The sequence below is a fragment of the Camarhynchus parvulus genome, chromosome 8 (assembly GCF_901933205.1).
Source record: "Camarhynchus parvulus chromosome 8, STF_HiC, whole genome shotgun sequence".
NCBI classification, from domain to species: Eukaryota; Metazoa; Chordata; class Aves; order Passeriformes; family Thraupidae; genus Camarhynchus; species Camarhynchus parvulus.
Genome location: NC_044578.1, coordinates 7,396,622 through 7,419,827, shown reverse-complemented (window position 1 = coordinate 7,419,827; position 23,206 = coordinate 7,396,622). Strand labels below are relative to the sequence as shown.

Here is a 23,206-nt window from a genome sequence, read left to right as displayed (position 1 = left end):
CTGGGAAAGAAATATGCATACACAAGAGGAAAGAAAAGGTAACTGGAATCACATGGTTAAACAGAATCATTTTGAAGATGTCTTCCAAAACTGATATTCCACATTTAAGAAGAAAAAAATCCTTCTTTAAAATAAAAAAGCACCCTTATAATACACTTTCCACTTTTATAGCATCTTTCATCTGAGGCTATCAAAGCACTTTGAGGTACAGATCCTAAGAAATCCATTACAAAAATTATGCATATTCCTAAATTGACTGTAGTCGCTACCCTAAATTTCCATTTCTCTACTGACACTCCCAGACAGATTGACACAGCCAGTGCTACAGGCAACCAGATAAACAAATCTGCATAAACATAAACTCTCCCCTACAGAAGAGAAGTGTTTTTGTGCAGCATTGTCCACTCCATTGAGCCCTTCGAGAGAGTGAGGCGTGCATACTGCAGCACCATGTACTGCCTTGTACTTTCATTCCACTGCACTTCATTAAACAGATTTTCACTGTTTCTTAATTTTCTTTGAGCAGGTCCCGCTGTATATACCCAATATGAACAAACACACAGATTCCTTCTGGGTATGAGCCAACAGCTGCAACCCTGAAAAATATCAGCTTCTTATATCATTAACTGAGTTTCCATGGTGCCCTGGGGCAGAGATATTGATGCTTGACAGCATTATCACTATAAAGTAACTTTACAACTCTATAATTTAACTCTATGCTTCCAGTAATATTAAGAGCATTTGAAATTGTGGCTGTAAACCTTGACACTTTCACACAGACTGGGGAGCTGAAAAGAGGGTTTTGTTTCCTCTCCTCCAAACCAGCCCTAAACATGGTACTAAGAAACAAACAAGATGTGCAAGGAGGTCACTCAGAAAAATCTGCAGGATTAGGATTAATGCCACGTTTTGCAACACGCAGAAAGGAGCCTGCTTCTAGGGCCTCAGCAGAAGAAGGAGACCTCTGGATGCCTCTCCCTGAATACGTGCCTGATTTACTTTGAAATCATCTTGGCAAGAACCTCTAGCTGAAGTTCAAACCTAAGCCACGCTGGATAACCTCTGCAGAGCTCCCTCAGCTTTATCAGCAGAACTTTTCATACCTCATTGGCTTTTGCTAGTAATGTTGCCTTTACTGGCTGGGAATGAACCTGCAAGGGCCATAATCTGTCTCATAAGGATCTTCTCTTAAGGATATCACTAACAGAGATAGGAGGATCAGGACAGGCAGTTGCCAAAAAAAGAAATGTAAAAAAGCCCAAAATAACCAAGTGCGTTTGCCCTAGGGGACTGGCAGGTACATGAAGCTCTAAAAGTTGTAGATGCTTTTACTGGAATTGTAGTTTGCATACAGATTCCTTTTCCCCAGGATAGGCATTTACTGAGATCCAAGTACTCTTTAAAAGGAATCTGAATATAACAAATGACTGTTTCCTCCGGGAATTTAACTTCTCAAGTTCCCAGTCAAGCAGCAGGCAGATATTTTGCTTGAAGTTAAGAATAAGAATGAACTCAGTGATCTCTGTGTCGAGAGCCCAGGATGCGAGCTCCTGTTAGGTGTTTGAAGAGATTCTAGTCAATCCAAGCCTTCATTCTGTGGCTGTAGCCACATAAATACATCTTTATGCCCACAAACAAGAGAGAGTTCAGCAGTGCACCTTTGGATGGGGTCCTTCTCTACTTGGAGAAAGCTTGTAATTAAGATAAAAATATACAAAAAAGCCATGGACATGCTGACAATTGTGATGCCCACCCATCTCAATGATTCTCCCCTGCAGTTATGGTCATACCAGTTCCTGCCAGGTCTCCATCATTTCTGCCTTCCTGCCTCATGGCTGGGCTGTGGAAGAGTAAAATCCTTTTATTCTCTGTTATGGGCTGCCTCCTTTGCAACAAGCATCCAGTTCAAACACTCTAAAAATTGAACCAAATAGATTTTAGAGGTGTTGATGTGAGAGTCGTTGGCTGGCTGCTCTCAGGTCAGGCTGCCATGGCTGCTCTTCACAGCTGTAGTGGGATACTGGAGAGCACCAGCTCTGGGTGTGCTGGGCATTCCTCCTGCCTCCCCCCCTTTATCCCTTGTTCCCTGCCCAGCTCTGAGGCTGCTGAGAATCGAGACTGCTCAGCAGCTCAGCTGCTGCTGGTGAGTGCTACAGAGCAGTTTACAAGCCTCATGTCATAAGCCCTGTAAACGCCTAGTAAAACATGGAATTTAATGGAAGCATATCAGCTCATTTTAAAGCTCCTTCACCTGGTGCTGAGCTAACTGTTGTTGTGCTGCCTTTTTTAATCAGTTACCACCAAATGTGTGAATGTGTGAGAAGGGTTTTAAACGTTTCTCTGTCCACTTCCAGGAGAGTAACAGACAAGCCTACAATCCTCTTATTATGCCTTTGAAACAGAGTCCATTCACTGTTATCTGCAGCACGTGTTATCGTGGGGTTTTCTGCAGAGCTTACAGAACATATCCCTAATGTTTCTCACACTCCAGGTATGTATCTGTTAGACACAGACCTAGCAGGCAGACACAGCTCTGCAGGAATGTCTAAGTGCTTTGTTTGCTGGGTGAAAACACAAGAGGAGCTCCAGCAGCAGCCATTAGTGATACCATGCCAATCAAGGCCTGAGGCATTGATGCAATCACGTTAATTCTCTGGGTTAGAAAAGGCCAGAAACTCAACACTTTGCATGATGTTATCCCACCATATCTGCCCCTAACATAAACACCCTGCACAGGCTGAGGGAAGACCCTTCCCTCCTGGATTTCATTTAAACAGTGCAGCCTCAGTAGACAATTTGTTTTTAGGTCATTCCAGGTGTCATCCCCTAAATTCTGAACCAATTCATTTAGAACATTCTAAATGTTCTAACTGGAGGAATTCGAAACTGATTTCCACTACTAATGATTCCTTCCCACTCTTTTTTTTCTTATCTTACTGAAAAAAGTTACTGTCCACATTAATGGTAAAAATTCAAACACACAGACTGAAAGTCTGTCTTCCATTTTCATGCATGTAAGGTATCCACTTATCTCAAAAATTACAAAGTATATTTCAGTCAGTCTGACAAATCTGAACAAAATGGATAATCTCACCCAATGTTAAAATATATCTATTACTGTCACATGGAGGTTTGTATGGATCACAGAGTTAGCGTGTAAAACCTGGAGAACACAAAGAGATAAAACCCCACCAACAAACCTAATCCACTTATATAATGACATGAAAGGGAGCAGTACTGTGATCTTATTTGCCACAAATGCTGTAAAGAAAAGAAGCTGACAGGTATCATTACTTGTCACCAGAGCAAGCACAAGTCTATTCAGAGTTTGTTCAGTTTTTCTACCTGTCAACAGGAACAACATCAGGCTAAATTAATATTTTTCAGAATATGGAGATCCTAATTGGATTTATTCTCTAAAAGGAGCCAGTATGGCTAGTTCTGGATGTGTGATCCACTTTGTAGTCTCTTTTCATGGTCATGGATGACCTGAATTTGAGGCTGAATTTCAGTCTGCACTCCTTAATCCAACAGTAGAAGCTTTGAACAATCCTAGCCTCCCAGATCCTGTTTCCATGGAAAGGAAAGGGAAAGGGAAAAAGGGAGAAGGAAAAAGGGAAAAAGGGAAGGGAAAGGACAAAAGACCCACCCAACCATATAACATCACATGGGATGAACAAAGCTCTAAGAAATACATCTTTAAAGGCAGATTTCCAGAATACTTGCACTATCAATTCAGTTCTTGGGCTCACTGTATTTTCTTCCTTTATTTGCTTGAGTTGCTGCCTGCATGTAAGTAGATAGTTAATAGAAGCAGCCCTGTCCTTGGAGGCCAATATGAGCTGACTGCCTGTGTCTTTGGTTCAGGTCCATTAAAAAATCCGAGCATTAATTAATCACTGACTTGCAAATAGCCTGTTCCAGGCTAAATTGGAATGTTCTGCAATTGTTTTACTTTCACTCATAGGCACTTCAGTGATGTGAAACTTCCTCCCCTGCCAGGACAGGATGCGCATAAATCCAGTGGCTACTCCTGTACTGAATCAGACCAGTCTGCAGCCTATTCCAAGCAGCTCCATTGCTTCCACTAACTAGAAAACTGCACACGTGAGGAAAAGACCTCACAGGCGGTTCTCTGGATAGAATTCCTACATCGAAAAGGAAATAATAAAACTTTCCAGGGCAAAATGTCAGTGGAGCATACTCCACGGGCAAAGAGCCTCCTCTGCTTGTTGTCTGCCAGGCCAACCAAAACCTGCTTCTCCTGCTTTTCCACTCAGCTGGGTGAAACCCTAACTGCAGAAACCAAGCTGCTGCTTGAGCTTTCCGTGTGCCAGCTCCGAGAAGGTTGTCTGCTCTGGAGCCTGTTTTCTGTGACCCAGCTGCTGATGGAATGAACAGGGAATGGAACAGGGAATAGAGCACCTCTGCCTGCAGCAGGCAAGGCAAATGGACATGTTGGACCCCACAGGTGAAACTTCTGCCATGTGAAGCACAGACCAGAAATCTTTACAGAAAAGGAAACTAAGCCAGTCTGATCTACCAGTCATGAAGGAAAACACATCCAAGGGAATCATGATCTCATGTGTATAGGGGCTCTTTCCATTCCTCACTGGAAAAACGGTTCTTGATAAATAAGGAAGAGAAATAAGTAGTTGTCAGCGTGAGCAGAAAGTGAGGAAGAAAATTAAAGGTAAAACTAAGGCACAGGTTCTTGAAACACCAAAATACCAACTTAAGGAAATAAATACCTAAACCTAAGAGTAACAACATTTTCTTCCACAGTGGCAAGATATACTGCATTTGTGCATGTTGCAAAGAGCTTTTCCTTCAGTTAACTTTACTGGGCAAAAAAGATCTTCTATTCCAAATGCTCAAGCCTGGTAAATCACTTTTAATATATTCATCTCCCTCCTTCCCCCAAATTTCACTTTCAGTGGAGAAGTCAAACCAGAAAAGCCCAAATGACAAACAATTCCTTTCCCTGCTCCCTGTTTCTTGCTCTTATTCCCACACTGAGAGCCCATATACATGGATGGCGAAGAATTATATCTCATATGAAAATTTCTCCCTTGCTATCCCCAACTTCCAAAATGCAGTGGAGAGGTAAATAGGCAATCACAGCTAATCTCTCTCCCTCTTCAGTGTTTCTAAACCTGTGAAAATTTCAAAAGCTGCCATGATAGAATGACAAAATGAAATAACACATGCAGCGCTGAAGTATGGGCACTGGCTGTTTGATTGAGCATGGTGACAAAAAGAAAAAGAAAAACATAAAAGCAGATCATAAGACCAGTCAGAACAATTCTACAAATTGCTGATACATTGAGATAGCCAGATGGATATGTGTTTTTTGAGGAACGAGACACCGCTTCTATTTGAGCACTCAAAAAGGCCAACAACTTTGATGGTTTTGTTTTCACAATTTGACTTCTATTTCTTTGTCAACTGGCATTGAAGATTTGTCCTCGAGGCAGCTGCAGAACCTAATGGATCCTTTTGGCTGCAGTTCAAAGGCAGAGAAGATATTTTACTCAGTACCAAAGATGCACTCTCAACTTGCTATTAAAACAATAACACAAACACAGGGCTAATGAGGGAATAAGGAGAGAAATGAAGAAAGAAATGGAAGGCTGCGGAAGGGAATGGATCACAGGCTCTCCAGGACTAGCTCCTATAACAAGTGTGTGAGACAATCTCCTACAAGAGGGAAATGGCTTATTTGATCTAATGTCTTTCTCTTCTTGAATTTCCACAGTATGGAGAATCAATATGAGGGAAATTAAAGCATCAGGAGCAGACTCACATTTCCACTTGTGTGTGCTTCTATCTCAGCAAACTCTTATGGAGACAGAAGTATTTACCTTAAGTGCCCGGTCCACGTGTGCTGCAAGAGGATGGATTTCAAAAGGATACAGGCTTCCTCAGTGTAGGGCACAGCAGGAGCAGCTGCAGCCAGGATGTAGCTGTAGAAGGAGACCTCCAGAGTGTAGCAGTAGGATGTGTCATTTAGGAGCCCCCCGAGGAAGCGCCGGCCTGTCCCAGCTTTCACAGCGTCCCTGTTGAACGACGTGCTGGACTGCAGGAGCAAGAACACAGGGACACCAGGAGAGCTCAGGAGTGCAGCAAGGGAAGGAGTCTCTGAGAGCACAGAGCAGCCTCACTCACACTGCCAGACCTCATTTGCACTGTATAGACTGCTCTAGGTTTTGATCATGGCCTGGAGGGGAAGCTCAATTCTGGCACACAGGCTATAAATGATGCCTGGCAGCCTTTCACAAAATTCATCTGGGCTTACCGTTAATATCAGCTTTTCCTCTTTCCTCTCAGATAGCACAAAGCAAGGCTGTCACGTGCAGGAGTTGAAAGTGAGCCTTCCAGATCCCCCTTGCTCAGGAGTTAAGCTGCACCATTACCTGGATATTGGATTCCTTTGTCTCCACTGCATCCCCCTGTATCATCACCGTTCCCCCCACCCCTTCACCTGGACTCTTAATCAAAGCAGAAATACAGTGGCATTTATGTTTTGGTGAAACTTTCTCACCGAAGACATTTGACTGGTTCTTAAATTAGGTCACAGAAATTTCCACTTCACTAACTTAAATGTTAAGGGGGTGTTGCTCTCTGGGTGGAAAAATCTACCTCACTATTCTACAGCACTGGCAGCACAGTATAAAAGGCAGTATTTTGTGCTATTACTGAAGATCTGGCTTTAAGAACCCTACAGCTTTATGACTATTCATTTGAGGGGTGGAGGGGAGGACTCCAAGCATTTCCATAAATGAGTTTTAGCTCTCCTTTGAAGGCATGACATCTGGAGACTAAAGGGCAGCTCATCTTCAGGTTGATTGAAGTCTCAGAGCTTGTTCCTACCAACTAGACAGAAAAATGGATTCTGATTTCATTTTGATTTTCAGACTCTATTCAGAAACCTCATAACCATTAGACTGAGCCAATCTGGGCTCAGCACAAGCTAGTGACAACCACAAAAAAAACGATCCAACTTGGATCTCTTGTATAAAAGGTCATTACATCTCCTGCTGTAAGAATTTTATGTTGCCAGTGAAACACAAAGGACCCTTAACACAGCTCAATGTTCCGTCATTGTGACCATGGTGAATTCTTTGAGCTGTCCAGTGTCCTCCTATGGAGCCTTAGGGCTGCTACCTTTTCTAGCCAACACAATGTGAATATTTATGAAATCCATCTCTTACCAAAACTGGGGAAAATAAAATTTCCTTTGTATTTAAGAAATAGGATGCAATGGTTCAAAATACTGAACTTCTCTAGACTGAGACAATCAGGTTAATACTGAAATGAGCAACAATTCTTGATAAATACTGTATAGCAGGAGATATAAAAAGTAGAAATACCTGTGGGTTTATTAACACTCTGAATGTCTTAAATCTCTCTCATGTTGTAAAAAGGAAGGTTTTCCAGTTTAATTAGAATAAAATGGAATTGGGTTTCTTATTAGCATTATATATAGTTGTTTCCAAATGCAACTTGTCTTTTTGGTAACATAATACTTAACTTTGTGGTAATTTGTACACAGAATGCATTCTCCTATGTAGATATCATACAATTTCTGCCAAATTACATAGCAGAAGCCTGGAGGATGTTCTGAATACCTGTGGGAGAGGGAGTAAAGCATTCATAAGGAATGCTGGGAAAATTATCTGTTAATTTGATATGTGGGATAAAATACTTAAAGAGGTCTACAAGAGGGAATGTTCTCTGGCTCCCTGCAAAATAAACCTTCAAAAGGCTACTGAGATTCTGAGACAGAGGGAAGCTTTGGCCTCAGTTAAATTACAGAAACAGGGGAAAATGATCATGCTCAGGGGGTTGCTTCCTGAGCCAAGTGAGCACCAACTTCAGTGGAAGGTGCTTCACGTTCAAACAAATGCCTGCAGTGGAACTTTTAATGCATGAGAGCATCAGCTGCTGATGGAAACAAAGGAACAGGAAAACAAATGGCTCAGGACAGGATATTGGGCTTTGTGTGCAGAAGCATCACTCACAAAGGAACTAAGCTAATTCTGAGGATGTATCTGGCACAGGAAAAACAAGGAGGATGTGGGAGGAGGTGACTCAGGGAAGACATTAGGGATAGAAGTACTTCAGTGAGTAGGAGACTCAGTTACTGATATGGAACATTTGAGAAGATTATGGAATCTCATCAACTATGTTGAAAACAAATTGTACAAATATCTGCTGAGTACAGTTGGTGGTTTTGGGATACAGTTTGCACATGAAATCCTTCTCCTATTTCCCATTATCTTAATCAGGCTAAAAGAAAGTTATGAGTAGAATTCCTAATAGATGATTCTTGAGATGAATCTTACATAATATTTTCATCACAGTTCTTGGCACGGTAAAGGAAGAGCATGCCAACAAAATTTGCTGATGACACACTGTGGAATGAATCATCATTATGGAGGAGGTTCTGAATATCATACAAATAAAAAAGCAGTGGGATGACTTTGAGGGCCAGAGTGATTGTAGTCAGATGAAACTCAGCCACACAAGTGCCAGGTCATGCATTAAAGCATAATAAAAAATATCAGCAATAAGCTAAAACCTTGTCAGCTGGAAATATATGAAGAGAGAGTCTGATGTGTTACTTCACTGAAGTGGTTTTTGCTATCTAGCAGAAGTTGAATCTAGTTATTGGCAAAATTATATTTGCTGTATTTCAAATGTGAAGCATAAGTAGTTTAAACATTATCAAGACAGTTACATAAATGGTAAGAAACAAACAAACAAAAAATCCACCAAGATTAAGAACTTTTCAGAGTTTGAATTTTTATAATGCTATTTCACAGAGCTTGGGGCTTTGGGTTTTACTTTGGGCGGGCGAGGGGCTGTGTTCCTTTATTTTTTTCTGTTTGTGAGTGTTTGTTTAAAAGAAGAATTTCAGTTTCAGCTGTACAAAATTACTTGAAATAGCAAAGGCATTAATAAAATCCTCTGTTATTTCTTTGCCAAGTGATACTGAATTGCCAGGAATAAAAACTGACCCTTCATTTAGGTAACCAAATGTAGATTTTCAAGGTTATAATTGTCCTCATTTTGGAAAAAAAAAACCAAAAACAAACGGATGGCATAGGCCTACTTGGTGTCTTGAGTAAAAGATATAATCTCTCATTTGACTCAAGAAGGTTGGGGTAGAACATGACAAATACATGTTTGGAAACAGCAGCTTGGGCCTGGCTCTAGAGCAAGTGTTATAAGCCAAAATATGATTTGATATTTTATAGGGGAAAAAGAAAACTACAGATAAAAGAAAATTTAGGTAATGACAAGAAAGAACAGCAGGTACTTGCTGAGTCTGACCTTCTACTCACTGTTTTAGCTCAAGATAAAGGGAGTGGGGAAAATAAAGCCAAACCAACAACCGGCAAAACTTTGATTCCTCACCACAGCTGATCTTGAAGTTTTGCCCATGCACATTTATTTAATCAAACCCTAATCTGGGGAAAAAAGGGGTGGGGGTGGCAAGAGGAGGGCACAAACACAGGGAAAGTTGTCTGCAAATGAGTCTCTTGCTTTTCTGGGAGAATCTATTTCCCTAAACCCCTTTGCAAAGCCAAACTGAAGTCATCATTAAACAAATGCACTGAGCAGGCACAGCAGGAGAACAGCTAAACAAATATTTATTTCTCCAAGGCTGAAACGCATGGGAGTGTTAACAACAGCAGCAGTGAGAAGCACAGTCTGCAGGGTGGGGGGAACACCAAAGACTTTGAAGTTCTTAAATAGTGGTATTTGTATAAAATCAACAGTAATGCATTATTAAAACACACAGATACATTAAAGCTCACAGAAGGACTTTGCTTCCCAGCTGGTGTGAGGAAATTCAGTGAACAAATAACTATCCACAGAACTAGAAGCTGCCAAGAAATCCCGTGTTAAAAGAGCAGAGAAGGAAGGGAGAAGGATTCCCTTATTTTCTGGTGGAAAGAAACTCACCAGGAAAAACAGATTTCAAACACATTTGGGAGCCTCAAGGTGTGCTGACTCTCTCTCTACGCATCAGGCATTAGTGGCAGCTTCCCCAGGCCTCCCTACCAGACTTCATTCCTCCTCCCCATGCTGTGCTGAGTGCCAAACTGTGTGGCCAGTTTCCCTACTGGGAATGGCAGGGAGCAGCCAGATAGTACAGAGACATTTGTGAACCAACTGGACCTTTCAGGCATTGCAGCAGACTAAGATGTGCGGAAGGAAATAAGAAAGAAAGAAAGAAAAAAAAGCATGTAAATTCTTTTTGGAGTGGTTTCAAAGCAGAAAAGAATCCTGGCCCTTGTTCAGACCTGTTGAAGTGCCAGAATCCCTGTAAGGACACTCAGTGGTCCAGTAAGGCTGGTGGCCCACAGTGTGTCTCCTCAGTGAATTCAGCCCTCTGGGAGGCAGTTTGTGAGCTGCAGAGCCTGGGCAGCTCCCCCAGGGCTGAGGGATGCTCTGGGCTCCTCAGCGCTGCTCCACCTTCCCACTAACAGCGACCGGAATGAACGCACTGGGCAGTCCCGTTCACAAGTGTGCTGATGGCCTCTGCGTGCCTCTGGCAGTCACCAGAGTGGCTCCAAAAGGCAAAGAGGGACATTTCTCATACATCTGAGACTGAATTTGCCCCGCGTACCCTTTGCAGCCCTGATGGGCTTGGATTCTGTGGTCCTGCATGGTGGGAGCATTGGCTGGCAGGGCCTCCTCCCCAGTGAGGCCTCAGAGGGGACTGGGCTTGCTTCAGCACCTGAGAACCTCAGGCTGCACAAAAGGAGAAATTGGAGGCAAACACCAGTAAAACTGGATTCAATCTGGAGTGGAAGAAGGGATAACGAAAAGGAATGAAATGTGAAACAGGCTGTGTCCAGCCAGTGATGGATGGGAGCTTCATTCTCCCTTTCACTGATGGCAGGACAAAGGGACCTTCTCATCCAGAACTTTTCTGGAATGAATCTTTGTCACCTTCTGAAATTGCTCAACACATTAAGAAAAAAGGAGCAAGGTATGACCACAGTGTAAGTCAGACATTGCCAGGCTCCTAACATGGGATCCGGGGTATGGACTGCACATCATTTCTGACCAATCCTAGGGTGTTTCCCCAACCCAGCAAGAAAAGAAAAAAAAGTAAAAAACATCCAGAAAAATGCCAACCAGGCAGAAATCTGGTCACAGGCTTTGACAGGATGCAGAAGATGAAATTCTGGCATAGCAAGGTCCAGGGAGGTTCCTGAAATTCAAGAGAGAGATTTTTACCAGCTGTTCACATCTCCTGCAGCACAACTGATTATGGATGTGCCTGTGGAAGGAAGTAGCAAACTGCATATATCTTCAAAAATCTGAGCTCTAGCATGCACATGAATGATTCCCAGATGATCACTTCTCCTCACAAACAAAGTGCCTGCATGAAACTCAGAATAAAGAGATCTTCCCTAAAGTTTCTGATATATATAGACAATGTAGGTCCAAGAAGTGTTCTACAAAAGGATGCAGCATGTACAACTGCATGCTCAAAAATCATAAAATTATGTTAGGAATCTTTCCTGGAGAAAAGCAGAGACAAAACCACCAAGAGGATTCATAATTAGAGAATAGTTTCATATTGCAACATGCAATTAAAAATATGCTGGGTCAGCCTATGCCATTTCCATAGCTGTGTTTCACAACTGAGCCTAACTGCTTCTAAAACCCCTCACTCCAAAGCCAGTAAAACTGCCCACATTTTGCTCATTCTACAGATAAGAAATAAACACTTTACCTACTGGGGTACACTGGGATTATGCATACGAGTTCTTTCCTGTTCTTCAGTGATCACCACCAGCAATGGCTAACCAGGACTCAGTTACAGCATCACCAGAGCTGGCTGCTGATGCTGCTGCTACAGATGAAGAGAAAGGCGTTTTTTCAAAGTAGGTCTGACCTCTATGAGCCCTCAACTCAGTGCCAGATGTGGCAAAAATTAAAAAGTGATAACAAAAAGTTAGTGCTCTAGAAAGAAAGGAATGGCACACTTGTCATGAAGGAAGAATAGACGTGCCATTGGAAAATGGACTGGAGCCCAGGCAGTGTCAAATCCATCTCAGAGAGCAGTTTTACAGCATCAGCTATAACTCACTCACTCTCATTTTCTAGAATGCTTTATTGAAGTCTGCAGAAGTTTGAGAAAGGGCACAGAAATGCACTGGCCTTGGAATCTTTGCCACAGACAGAGCTGATTCCTGCCATGGTGTGTCCAGCTGTCACTGCTCTGACCCTGCCAAGCTGTCCTACAAGCAAAACTTAACCTCCTTACTTCTCTGGAAGCACTGAGCAAACTCCTCACTTCAAAAGCCAACTTAACTCTATTATAGACTGGAAAGTAGATGTGTTGGTGTGGTTTGGGGTTTTTTGGGTATTTGTTTTGGTGGTTTTTGTGATAGGCTATCATCAACTCCATGCCAGCTGAGTCTGGAGACTTGGAAATCGTGGCATTTGGGAGGCTGCTACCAGGCAGGCTTCTTCCAATTTATTTAACAAGCTACAGTCAGCATCAATCCCCAAAGCAGACAGCTGATCTGAAGGAGGGAGCAGGCAAAGAGGAAGGATTCTGGGAGTAGAGGTGTGATGGAATGGGAACAGAGCTCAAAATTACTCCACAATTCATCTCACCTTGCAGCTTAGCTGTGTTTCTGATGCACAGGAAGAAAATTCATTTCATCTCAAAACCAACTGTGACTACTGAAATCTGGGAAGAGGAGTTTTAGAAAAGTTCAGGATAATTTCAAAGAGGAATTCCATTGTTTGAAGCTTTTCCAGGTCCCTTAGGAACAGGCACATTGGACTGATAATTCCTGGGGCTCACTCACTCTCACAGGGGGCTCTGCAGTTGACAGCATTTCCATAACTTCTGTGCCTGGTAGGAAACACTGAGATGGGCAGAAAAGTTTGGGTTTAGCTGTGGAATATTCTCTGATCTAGAGTTTGATTTGCAGAAGTCTGGGGAAGGGCATGCAGAGGAGACCTGGAATAGATTGACCTGCACCAAGAATGTCAGAATACCTAAAACTGAAAGTTGAAGACCAAACAGCCTCAAGTCCTAAAAGATTTTTAATAATTCTCCTCTCTGTTTCTTTTTTCCTACTTCCTCCTGCTCAGTGGAAACCAGTCCCCCTTTTTTAGAGGTAGCATCACTATTGTAGGAGTACCATGAACACAACCTGCCTAGCACCACATTCTCAGGCTTTAAAGTGCAATTCTCCTCAGAGAAATAACAGTTTAAAGGTACATTGTCACCACACACACATCTGCTCCCTGAGGGGCTTCATTATCCCTCTAATGTGCAGTGCAGGAATACCAGATCTTTCCCCCTCCCAAGTGTCCTTCAGTCATGCCTGCTTAAGTTTCCTGATAAAAACACATATTTGCATGGTCATTAGGAGAGGGGTTGGAAGGAGGGAGCTTTATAAGCTCTCAGTTTGTGCCTCAAGACCAAAAGTACCAAATTACTTCTTTTTTTTTTTTTAAGAAATTCTGCAGCTAGAAAGAAACTGGCTCTCACGCTTCAGGGTTTCAGCTGTTCACCTGTGAGAAGTACAATAGCTGCACTTTTTACTGCTCATTAATATCTGTGCTCTGCACCTTGAACCAGCAGCAGTGCAGGGGTTTGGCCTGCACTTCCCATTCCCCAGAATCCTTCCCCACGTGCCCCTAAACTGGTTGTACTCCCAGCTCCCACCTCCCCCAGTGCTACAGCTCTGAAGCTGTTTTTTGAGTTTGCTGGCTTTAGCACAGCAGCTAACACGACTGGAATCCAAATCAAACCAGCAGCTCTCCTGAGGGGCAGCTCCTTAAACAACACCTGCAGGGTGGAGATGGCCTGAGACCTTTACAGAGCCAGAAAAGGGTTTCTCTACAGAGCTGGGAAGCCCATCACAGCCTACCTGGAAGGAACAAGAGGAGGAGGCAGATTCCATCCCATCCTCAAAGCAACCTCAGAGTTCCTTGTTGCTGGATCTGCCATCCTGAACACACACACACCCAGAGTGTATATCCCAAAAAATCCTTCCTCAGGTCCTCTCAGCTCTTCCTTTAGTGAGTCTGCATCTCCCCATCACCTCAAGCTCACTTAACCACAAGTGACAATGTCACCTACTCAAATATTATCCTGTCACCCATTACCCAGAGTCAGGCTGGAACTTCTCTCCCTTTTATGAGCCCACCCAAGCTGTGACCAGTGATGCACACAAATAGGGGATCTGAAAATGTGTCAGGTTAATAATGAAGGAAAGGCCTGCTTTTCCCCCTGTATTTTTTACTAACAGCAGCCTCTACTTCTCAGAGCACCTCCTCCCCTCCAAAGATGCCAATGGTGGCATTTCCTAGGCTAAGCTCTACAGAATAATCACACTGTTTAGAAAATAACTCAAGTCTCTGGAGTTCTCACTTTCTCCATTTGTCAGTAGAAAACGAGACATTTCCTCAAAATATACAATAAAATAGCCTCTAGCAATAGCCTGCAATGCTTCTCTTTACAATACTTTTATGAGTGTGAGCGTGGTCTCCTGGGAGTGCTTTCATAATCATTTATACAAATGACAGAAAACTAGGACAATGAGAAGCAAAAAGGAAAATACAGCCGTCATGCACCCAGTTGCTTTGAATAGTTTGCAGAAAAAGTGTTTTTCTCCATGGCAAAGCGTTCTCCTCACTTGCAGGCCTAAATCAGGGGATCACAACCTTCCTGAGGTGGGACAGGATGCTACTGCCAGAGCAGCCCAGTGCAGCTCATTGTTCACACTCTTTCCTGGCTCTCTCACTGCTCCAGGACAGTTCTCTGAGCCAGAGGTGTATTCTACGTACATTACAATATCATGTGGTTAAGAAGATAATACCCAAAAAGATATCCTGCCAGGGGGATGGGTGTCCAGCTCTTAACTACCTTCCTGTCCTTCCTTCACAGCACAGTTTGTCTCATCTCAGGCAATTTGTGGTGCTCTGCATGAGAGGCAGCTTGCAGGAGAGCCTACAGCAGCTCCTTTCACTGCTGCTGCTCTGGGAGGCTGTCACCTGCTCCCAGCAGGTTGACATTAGGTGAGAGTAATGTTGGTCTTTGAAAGTAAACCATAAAATTGCCATGAAAACCTGTTTCTTCTGTGTACATTCTAAATTTCTACCTGCGTGGGGATGGAGAAGGGGCTGTCGACTCCTATATGCACAAACAAGTCAAGAAGGTACTGAAAGAAAATCCATTTGTTCCAACACTTCCCCCACCCTCCTTTTCTTTCCAATACAAATCCAATCCTCTCTGTACGAGGAGGGGTGAACTGGTGCAGCACAACATAATGGAGCAGTTTCATTTCACTGAGACTCTCCAAAAGGCAGAGTCCTTGTGAGACCAAAGCCTGTAACACTGAGAAGGACAGACTTCACAGTCTGCTCCCTGTGCCACCAGAAACACATTTCCTGTCTTGGCTCACCCAGCCCCCAGAATAAATAAATAAATAAATAAATAAATAAATAAATAAATAAATAAATAAATTTATGGAGCAACACGTCCAAGAAGCAGCAAGCAGAAATGCATCCCAGAGGGGTGCTAAAGAATATAATAGCGGTATTTGTCTTCCTGGATATGCCTTGGTACAAGACTACAAAAAAAGGAGGCAGGATCATTTGTTGTGCTCAGGTTTTAAGAGATTTCTGAGTAGATCTGTTAAGCTTGCATGATGTTAACAAAACTTTCCTGAACACAGCAGCTTTTGCTTTTCTGGGAGAAGAGTCTTTTTTTACCAAAACAGCAGAGAGGCACTTAGGAGGTGGTGATGCAAGTATGGATTTTACTTCAGGATAAATTCCAGGCAACTTTTCTACTGCTTCCTCTTCCTTGTCCAGTCATATACAAGCTGGGTTTTTTGTTATTTCAGAACAGATTATAGGCATTTGATCCCTGAGTGTTCATATTACTGCCTCAAGCACTTGCACCACCACTGCCTTCAGAGAGAGGTGTCCAGCCAGGGTAAATTATAACAGCTCAGAGAAGCTGCCATAGAATGGAGGAGGTTTGCTGGAACAAACACATCTTCCCTAAGAAAGCTTGGATGGGGGAATGCTGTGAAAATGAGAACAGCAGACCTGGAGTTTGTGGATCAAAGAAAGTCAGCAGAAGATATAAAGAGATCAAAATGTTTTTCTTCTTTGCTCTGTGTTTGGTATCCAAACTAAAAACAAACAACTGAACAAAACACACCACAGGAAGTACCAGTGCAAAGCATTCCATATCTGCATCTTCTTATATTGCTGAGACAAAGATAGTCTCTAAAATACGTTTTAGGTGACAGTGTTATGGCATTGGAGTTAAAAACACGCTTCCCCAAAAGAAACTTGGTGGGTTGCTGTCTAGAGACTTCACTCTTGAGTGTGAGCATGACATAAAACAGGGAACTGCTGACAAAGAAACAAGACTGGCACTTGGGACATCCAAGTTTTATTCTCCAATTTCTTCAAGCGAATTATTTCTCACCCACTTGTTATGTCTTTCTCAGCATGACTGGAAGCTTTTAGGATTGTGGACTTCCTCAGCAGGTACTCAGCATAATGGGACCCCAAGTTTTTATCAGGGTCTTTGGCTAACCCTGGCACACAAAGGTCAAACAGTGTTTATAAGGAAGGTTCTCTGCTGGGAGGCTGAATACAAGAAAATTAAATGAGAACTCAAATGTATTCCAAGTGCCACCAGTTCACAATCTAAAGGAAAAAAAAAAGAAACCAAACTGGCTGGATCAGGCCAAGTACCTCTTGCTGGTCTTTATCCTTCAACTGAAAAGAAAAGCAATCTTTGCAAAGTGATAAAGCCACCCAAGAATGGCTGCAGTTGTTTCTTTTAAATGAACCAGAGAGAACAGATGGTGTCCTCTCATACTGTCACAGAGGTCAAAGTTAGCCACCTCTAAGACTAGCAGGTTCTGGAAGTGCTCAAACGCTCATGTCTGGTCCTTATGACTAATCCACTCTCCCAAACAAGAAAGGTCAAATGAAGAACATCCCTACAAAAACTGCAACTACTCCAAGCCATGGCTGATGTGTAATGCACTCAGACATGGTGTCAACAGCTGCTCCTAAACCACAGTGAATCAGCCTTTCAAGAGAGCATGCCAGCTTTCACTGTTAGAGCTTTCATATGGATTACATTTACTCCCCAGTGTTTAAAAATATCCTTCTTAAACATTGAAAATATAAAATGTTTTCCTTACAGATTTTGTCCCTTTTGCTCAGGCAGCTGCCCAAGAATGTCTCATGCGTTTATTTGGGAGCAAAACATCCTAGCCCTTCTTCCACTTTCCTTTTCTCATGCTGACAGCTAAACCAAAGGAAGGCCTCTGTTTTCTGAAGTCATGTACGAATGAGGAATTTCTGGTGCCTTTCACAATTTATGCCTCTGAACCACAGTCAGCCTTCCAGAGAGCTGTAGGGTCACAAGCTTTGCCCAACAGACAGGGCACAGAGACACTGGGTGACTCTCCTTTGGTCCTATAACAGGCATGTGGGTACGAATCCCCTATCCATCCCCTACTCTAATCACCAACCTCCCTTGGATACTGTCATTTCAATAAAAAGGCCTATTGGAAATGACAGGTGAAGAAAGCAGCCCAGGCATGAAATGCACTCTAAAGTATATTAATAGAAGGTTGCCAGACGAAATGGCACAAGGCATTTGATCGCATCATCTCAGGCTTGTTGTTCATGCTCCTTTGCATCTGGCTGTGTGATTCCTGCCAGATTCTTGGCTGGAGGAGCAGAGGAGGATTTGCCTGCCTCCCCTAACCCGTGCCGGGCTCAGCTGCAATCACGCAGAGCACTGAAAGAAATCCCTTTGAGTTGGGATTCATTCCGAACATGTAAAACCCAAATGACTGCTTCTCCAAAGTGAATCCCATTTCACAGCAAGTAGGTTATTAGTGTGGAACTCCATACAAGTAGCCTGCATTCAAAAGCCCTCTGCATTATTAATAGAAGATGAGCTTTTGACATCAAAGGAGAACCATTATGTATGCTAAACGGTGGCAAAAATTGTACCCGCACTTCAAACCTTTTCAGCGCTTTGTCCCTTGTAAATCAATCAAGGTTGACAGATGCTTTAAGGAGAGTAATCTTTTCAATGATACTGTCAATGGATAACATAATGGAACATTGTCTCTGTGCTGTGTGAAGACATGGAGCTAGTCAATTATGGACAACACTTCATGCAGCCGCCAGTTTTCACTTGAAGTGCTGCTGTTGAAGTATTATAATCCCAACAAATGGCCACAGCAGCATACAATGTAAATGAGACCTCCTGAAGCTTTGGAAAATTCATTAGTAACAACAGTGGTCCATTCCCACACTTTCAAACACCAGCCTGGTAATGTTAACGATGCACTTCCCCCCTTCCCTTTGAGCAGGCAGTAGGGCATATTTACATGCACTATTTTAAAACTTCAGCACATTTTTCTCCCCCCATTTTGGATTCCTTTCCTCTCTTCACCTGATATTTTCAACGAGTCACATAACCCACATGGCTGGAGGCTGGAAACAAGAAAACAAGACCTTTCTACTTGAGGACACGTTTTCACTTCACACATGTGAGACATTTCGTGGCTGTCCCTTTTTCCAACAGTTCTGTCTGCTCAGCTGCCTTGGGAAGAATGGCCTGGAGGGATGGCAGGGGAAAAGCTTCCAGCCTCAAGAGACCAGTGGGATGTCAGGGGAAGGTGAATGCGCCCAGTGCCAGTAGCATCTGGGTGGAACTCTGCTTGAGAGTCAAAAGGGAGAGACTGTGCTGTTTATTTAGCTATTGGCTTCTATTTCCTGCATCATCTTCTCTAGGATTTTCCCTTTGTCAAGCAAGGCTTGTGCTGAGAGGAACACTTAATCTCCCCCAGTAGCAGAGAGAAATCCCACACTTGAGCACAGAATCTCTAAACTCCTATCAACTGCAGGTTTTCATTGCTATGATCGGTGAATGGTCCTTACCCCTAATGTGTTTTTGAAACAACCAGGTGCACACCAGAAATTCAATCACTGAGGGTAAGAGCAAGCTGTTCCTTGAACCCAACTTCCCCTTTCCCACTCTCCAAGCTGTAAGTATTGGGCAATTGAAAATCCTCTTGCAGAACAGTTTTCCATGGTAATATCAAAGATCTTCAAAATTAGACATTCCCTTTGCCATAACTTTCAACAGATGTTATCTAACCTTTTCTTTCAAGCTAAGTAACTTTATTTCTATTTGCTAGCATATTATTATTTAGAGTATACAAGTAAAATCTTTGACAAATTAATACAAGCATTGGAACAATAAAGTTGACCCATTTGATCAAAAGACAAAAATCTGACAGGGTGTGCCAGTAATTCAGAGCCAAAGGTTATTAAACAGAAGATGACAAACCTGCTTTTGTTCATGTGTCTGATGACATATGAAAGATCACAACTTACCACTGCTGGATAAGGTCAGTTTAAGAGGGAAGATGGTAGCTAATAATAAAATTTTTAAGTAGGCTTTTATTCATACTGAAATAAAATTCACTCAGTCAAATAAAGCCAGAGATTTATCATAAAGGCCAAAAAAAAAAAAAAAAACTAGGAAAAGATAATTAAGAAACATTGACTTACATAAGAGAAGTCTTCAGCATTCTGACAGAGTAGCTTGGGAAAAACAGCCTGTCGCTGAAATCTTTCCTCATCCTCAAAGATGTTCCCATACATGAAGCCATTCATCATGGTGGAGTGGGCATGGATGTCGATATAGAACTCCAGGTTAATCTTCTGTTGAGGGAAAACAACAACAACAAAACATTCAGCACGAGATAAATCATACCTGAGTTATGCAGGTGAAGCCTCCCATAAATCCAGTCCTGCCATTCTTGAACCCATCCATGGTGCCAGCAGCAGGGAGCCACGCTGAAGATCTCACTGTGATGCACACAACCACTCCTACCTCTCTGTGGGAGCATGTGAAACACAACAAAGGACCATGACAGACATTTCTTTACCTTTTTTGAGGATATTGGAACATTCTGCACAGGACACTGTGCAAAATAGAGCCAAACCATCCTTCATTGTGATACAGGGCTTACTGCCAGTGATAAAAAATATGCACCTTCCAGTTCTAGAGCACGATTATTTGAGCATAGCTTTGCCATCTCTCCACAGTTCTGCACTGAATTATGCAGATGTTCCCTACTGCCAGGTGAAACAGGCTCAAAATTGTGTAAAAAACATTCCAGTATTTTCTGTGCAGTTTATTTCTTGTGTATAAGGAGAAATACTGCAAATGTTTTGTTCTCCTCTCCTTTCCAGCAGTAACTCAACAGAAAAACCCTCCAAAAGAAGTATCTGGGATATCTCTCTACTTGTGCAGGATTCTGCACCAACTCTTGTTTTAAAAGACAGCAGGACACCCTAGCACAGAAGTGCCTGCTCTGCCCACACCCTTCCCATGGCACCAGTGGGAAAGAGGGAATGTTCACCTGGATCCCTTCGAGTGCCATCAGCAGCACTGTCCAGCACTAGAGAGTGATACCAGAGCAGATGTCACTGAATCATCCAGTTTCCCCAAATTCTTACAACCTCTGGACCTGAACAAATGAGGTGACAAGCCCATCCCTGTCACCTGGCCAGCTTGGGGCCATTGGGGCTGTCCTGGTGCCCAGATCTCACATGTCCCTGCCTCAGCAGAGGGATGGAGAAGAGCTCTGTTGGCAGCAGGATGCTCATGAAGCTTCTCCCTGTACTGAAATACAGCAGGGAGCTCTGCAGCCCCAGCCTCTCCTGCACGCAAAGCTTGCTGGGCTGCTGGAGAACACTGAGCCATGGGACAGTCTGGTGGGTCAGGAAGGCAGGTTGGGTTGGGCAGCTCATTTGACAGCAGTGCCAGCTCTTCTAGAGCCTCTGGTGGGGGGGAGAACATCATTTGGTATGTGACACTAATATAATCCAGATTTACTTTCCCCCTGGCAGAAAACCAGCGTATAATACCCAGCAACTGTTGAGTTTAATTAAACAACCTAGAGAGAGTAATAATGCATCTTATTAAGCCTCTGCTATGTTAAAATGTTAGCTAATGCAATATCGATATCTGACCATGCTTCATAGGAAAGGGAACATTTGATTGTGTTTGACTCTAATACAATAAATTGTTTGCTCCTGCCAAAACATTCTGCTGTGCTATAGAGGACCAGCCCTGCAATAAAGCACACATCTGCTATTTGGAGATACAGCACTGAGGAGAAAGATTAGCACTGACAGGATGAAACACCACACAGGATTTTCTTCCTCTCCAAGCATACAGAAATTAAAAACCAAGATTAAGTAATACTATTTTCATGAGATAATTTCCCCATCACAAACAGAATTTGATGAGATCAGATGCACACTGGCATATCACCATAAAACAGAACATCTTGTAGAGTCTCAAAACAGTGATTTGATGAAGTGAGCAGATAATCTAGTTAAACTGGGTATTTGTAAAGCATGAATGTCCTTCACACAGAAGTCAGTGACCTAAGTCATACTTATTTTAGAACAACCAGACAGAATTCTTTATAGGAACATAGTTACTAGCATAAAATAATTGAGAAGCACAGTGAGATAGATAACAATGGACTAGAATAATTTGTGACTTAAAAGAAATAAAATTGCTGGTGTAAACTGCAGGATTTGTGGTATGTCATGGTGTACTTATTCATTCATGGTTTTCAAGTTGTTTCCAAAAGAAGGTGGCCACAAACAGAGATACAGAGGCAGAGATTACTAAGATTTTTTCCACAGGCTATCCAGCAAGAAATTCACCTGCAGAACATGAGTGACCTGAGCCTCAGCTTAGTATTCAATTATCAGCTATCCAGTCTAACACAGCGTCACTGGAGTATTTTCTAAACTCTCCTAGGACCTTCACTCAAAAAAATCGTTGGTAGAAGCATCACAGAGAATATTAGAAAGTCTCCCAGTGTGCTGAAATTTCCTTGAAGATCATTTTTGTTCACCAAAACCATTTTCAAATAATCTGGTTGCAATGGTTACTTGTGAGGGAGCAGTGTCCTTCACAGATGTCCCCTTCACCTACAGATTAAGCTTCCACCTCCTTTATTTGGAAGCTGTGACATTAAACAGGTAGCTCATCACCCAAACAAGGGTTCAAAAACATTTTTCAAGTCATCCATTTCAAGTTAATTAAAAAGTAATTTCTTAAGTTAGCCCACCATGACTATTCAACTGTGGTTTTTTTCTGGACTTTGTCCCTTAGCCTCCAACTGAACGTATAAAAATCTCTATTTCACATATTCCTGTGCACTAAATTTAGTCCAAACTTGCAACTGTCCATCCTATTCAGCATGTTTTTAAACACTGCTAGAGTAATTGCTAGTTAGATGTACTACATCCAGACACTGCTGTGTGTGAGCAGAACAGCATTTCAGCGCTTCACATTTCTCCTCCTCACATTCATTACTTTATAAAGGGAAACATGTTCAGCATTCTCCATTACAGAGCAAAATAATATAGTGCGTTGTTGATATAACACATGAGTTTCTAATGGAAAAAGTCCTTTTATTCCCAGACACAAAGTTATTGTGGCCTTAAAATGGACAATAACAGCCACTGGGACATTAAAAGTTTGCCACCTCGTGCCTCAAGTGGTAAACCAAGCAGCAGACAATTTGTTGGCACTCAAGCTTCACAAGAATTATGCTATGCTCCTGAACAATAATGGTATTTCTGCCTCCTCTTTATAGTCATAGATATTCATAGGTGCTTAACATGTAGGAACTGTTTCCCCCACTGCCACACAGCAAATTTAAGCAGGAGAATAAAGTTTTATATTTCAGTTGAGGTTCTCTGAAAGATTTTGACATAATTACTAATCTCCAGCAATTCAGGTAGGATCACAGAATTAACATTTTATGGAATATATAATGTCACCTACCGATAGCAATTTCAGCAAAGTCAGCAGAGAGGTGACCTCCTGAAATTGTTGCTCTTGGAGAATGGAGAACTTTAGTGGGAGAATGAAGTAAATAAACAAATGTTTGCATTTACATGAGCACATGCAAACACACTTAACCCACTGCTCTCTGCTGTCATACCCCAGGGGTATCTGCCAATATCTACCCACCACAACCCACCCCCACCAGGGCTTCTCTTGCTGCAGCACCTGCAAGTGAGAGGGGGAATAAATTCAGACATGGTTCAAAGTCTC

At 42.5% G+C, this 23,206-nt stretch overlaps 1 protein-coding gene across 1 annotated transcript in view; it reads right to left on the bottom strand.

Annotated features, from left to right (window-relative positions):
• Positions 1 to 3,141: 3,141 nt before the first annotated feature.
• The window catches only part of LOC115906399 (cytosolic carboxypeptidase 6-like), a 197,538-nt gene continuing 177,473 nt past the window's right edge, over positions 3,142 to 23,206 (bottom strand). The window contains exons 6-8 of the mRNA XM_030953548.1: positions 19,624 to 19,776; positions 5,865 to 6,079; positions 3,142 to 3,163 (exon numbers count right to left, since the gene is read on the bottom strand). Of these exons, the coding sequence (XP_030809408.1) occupies positions 3,142 to 3,163; positions 5,865 to 6,079; positions 19,624 to 19,776 (390 nt within the window). The remainder of the gene's footprint in view (positions 3,164 to 5,864; positions 6,080 to 19,623; positions 19,777 to 23,206) is intronic.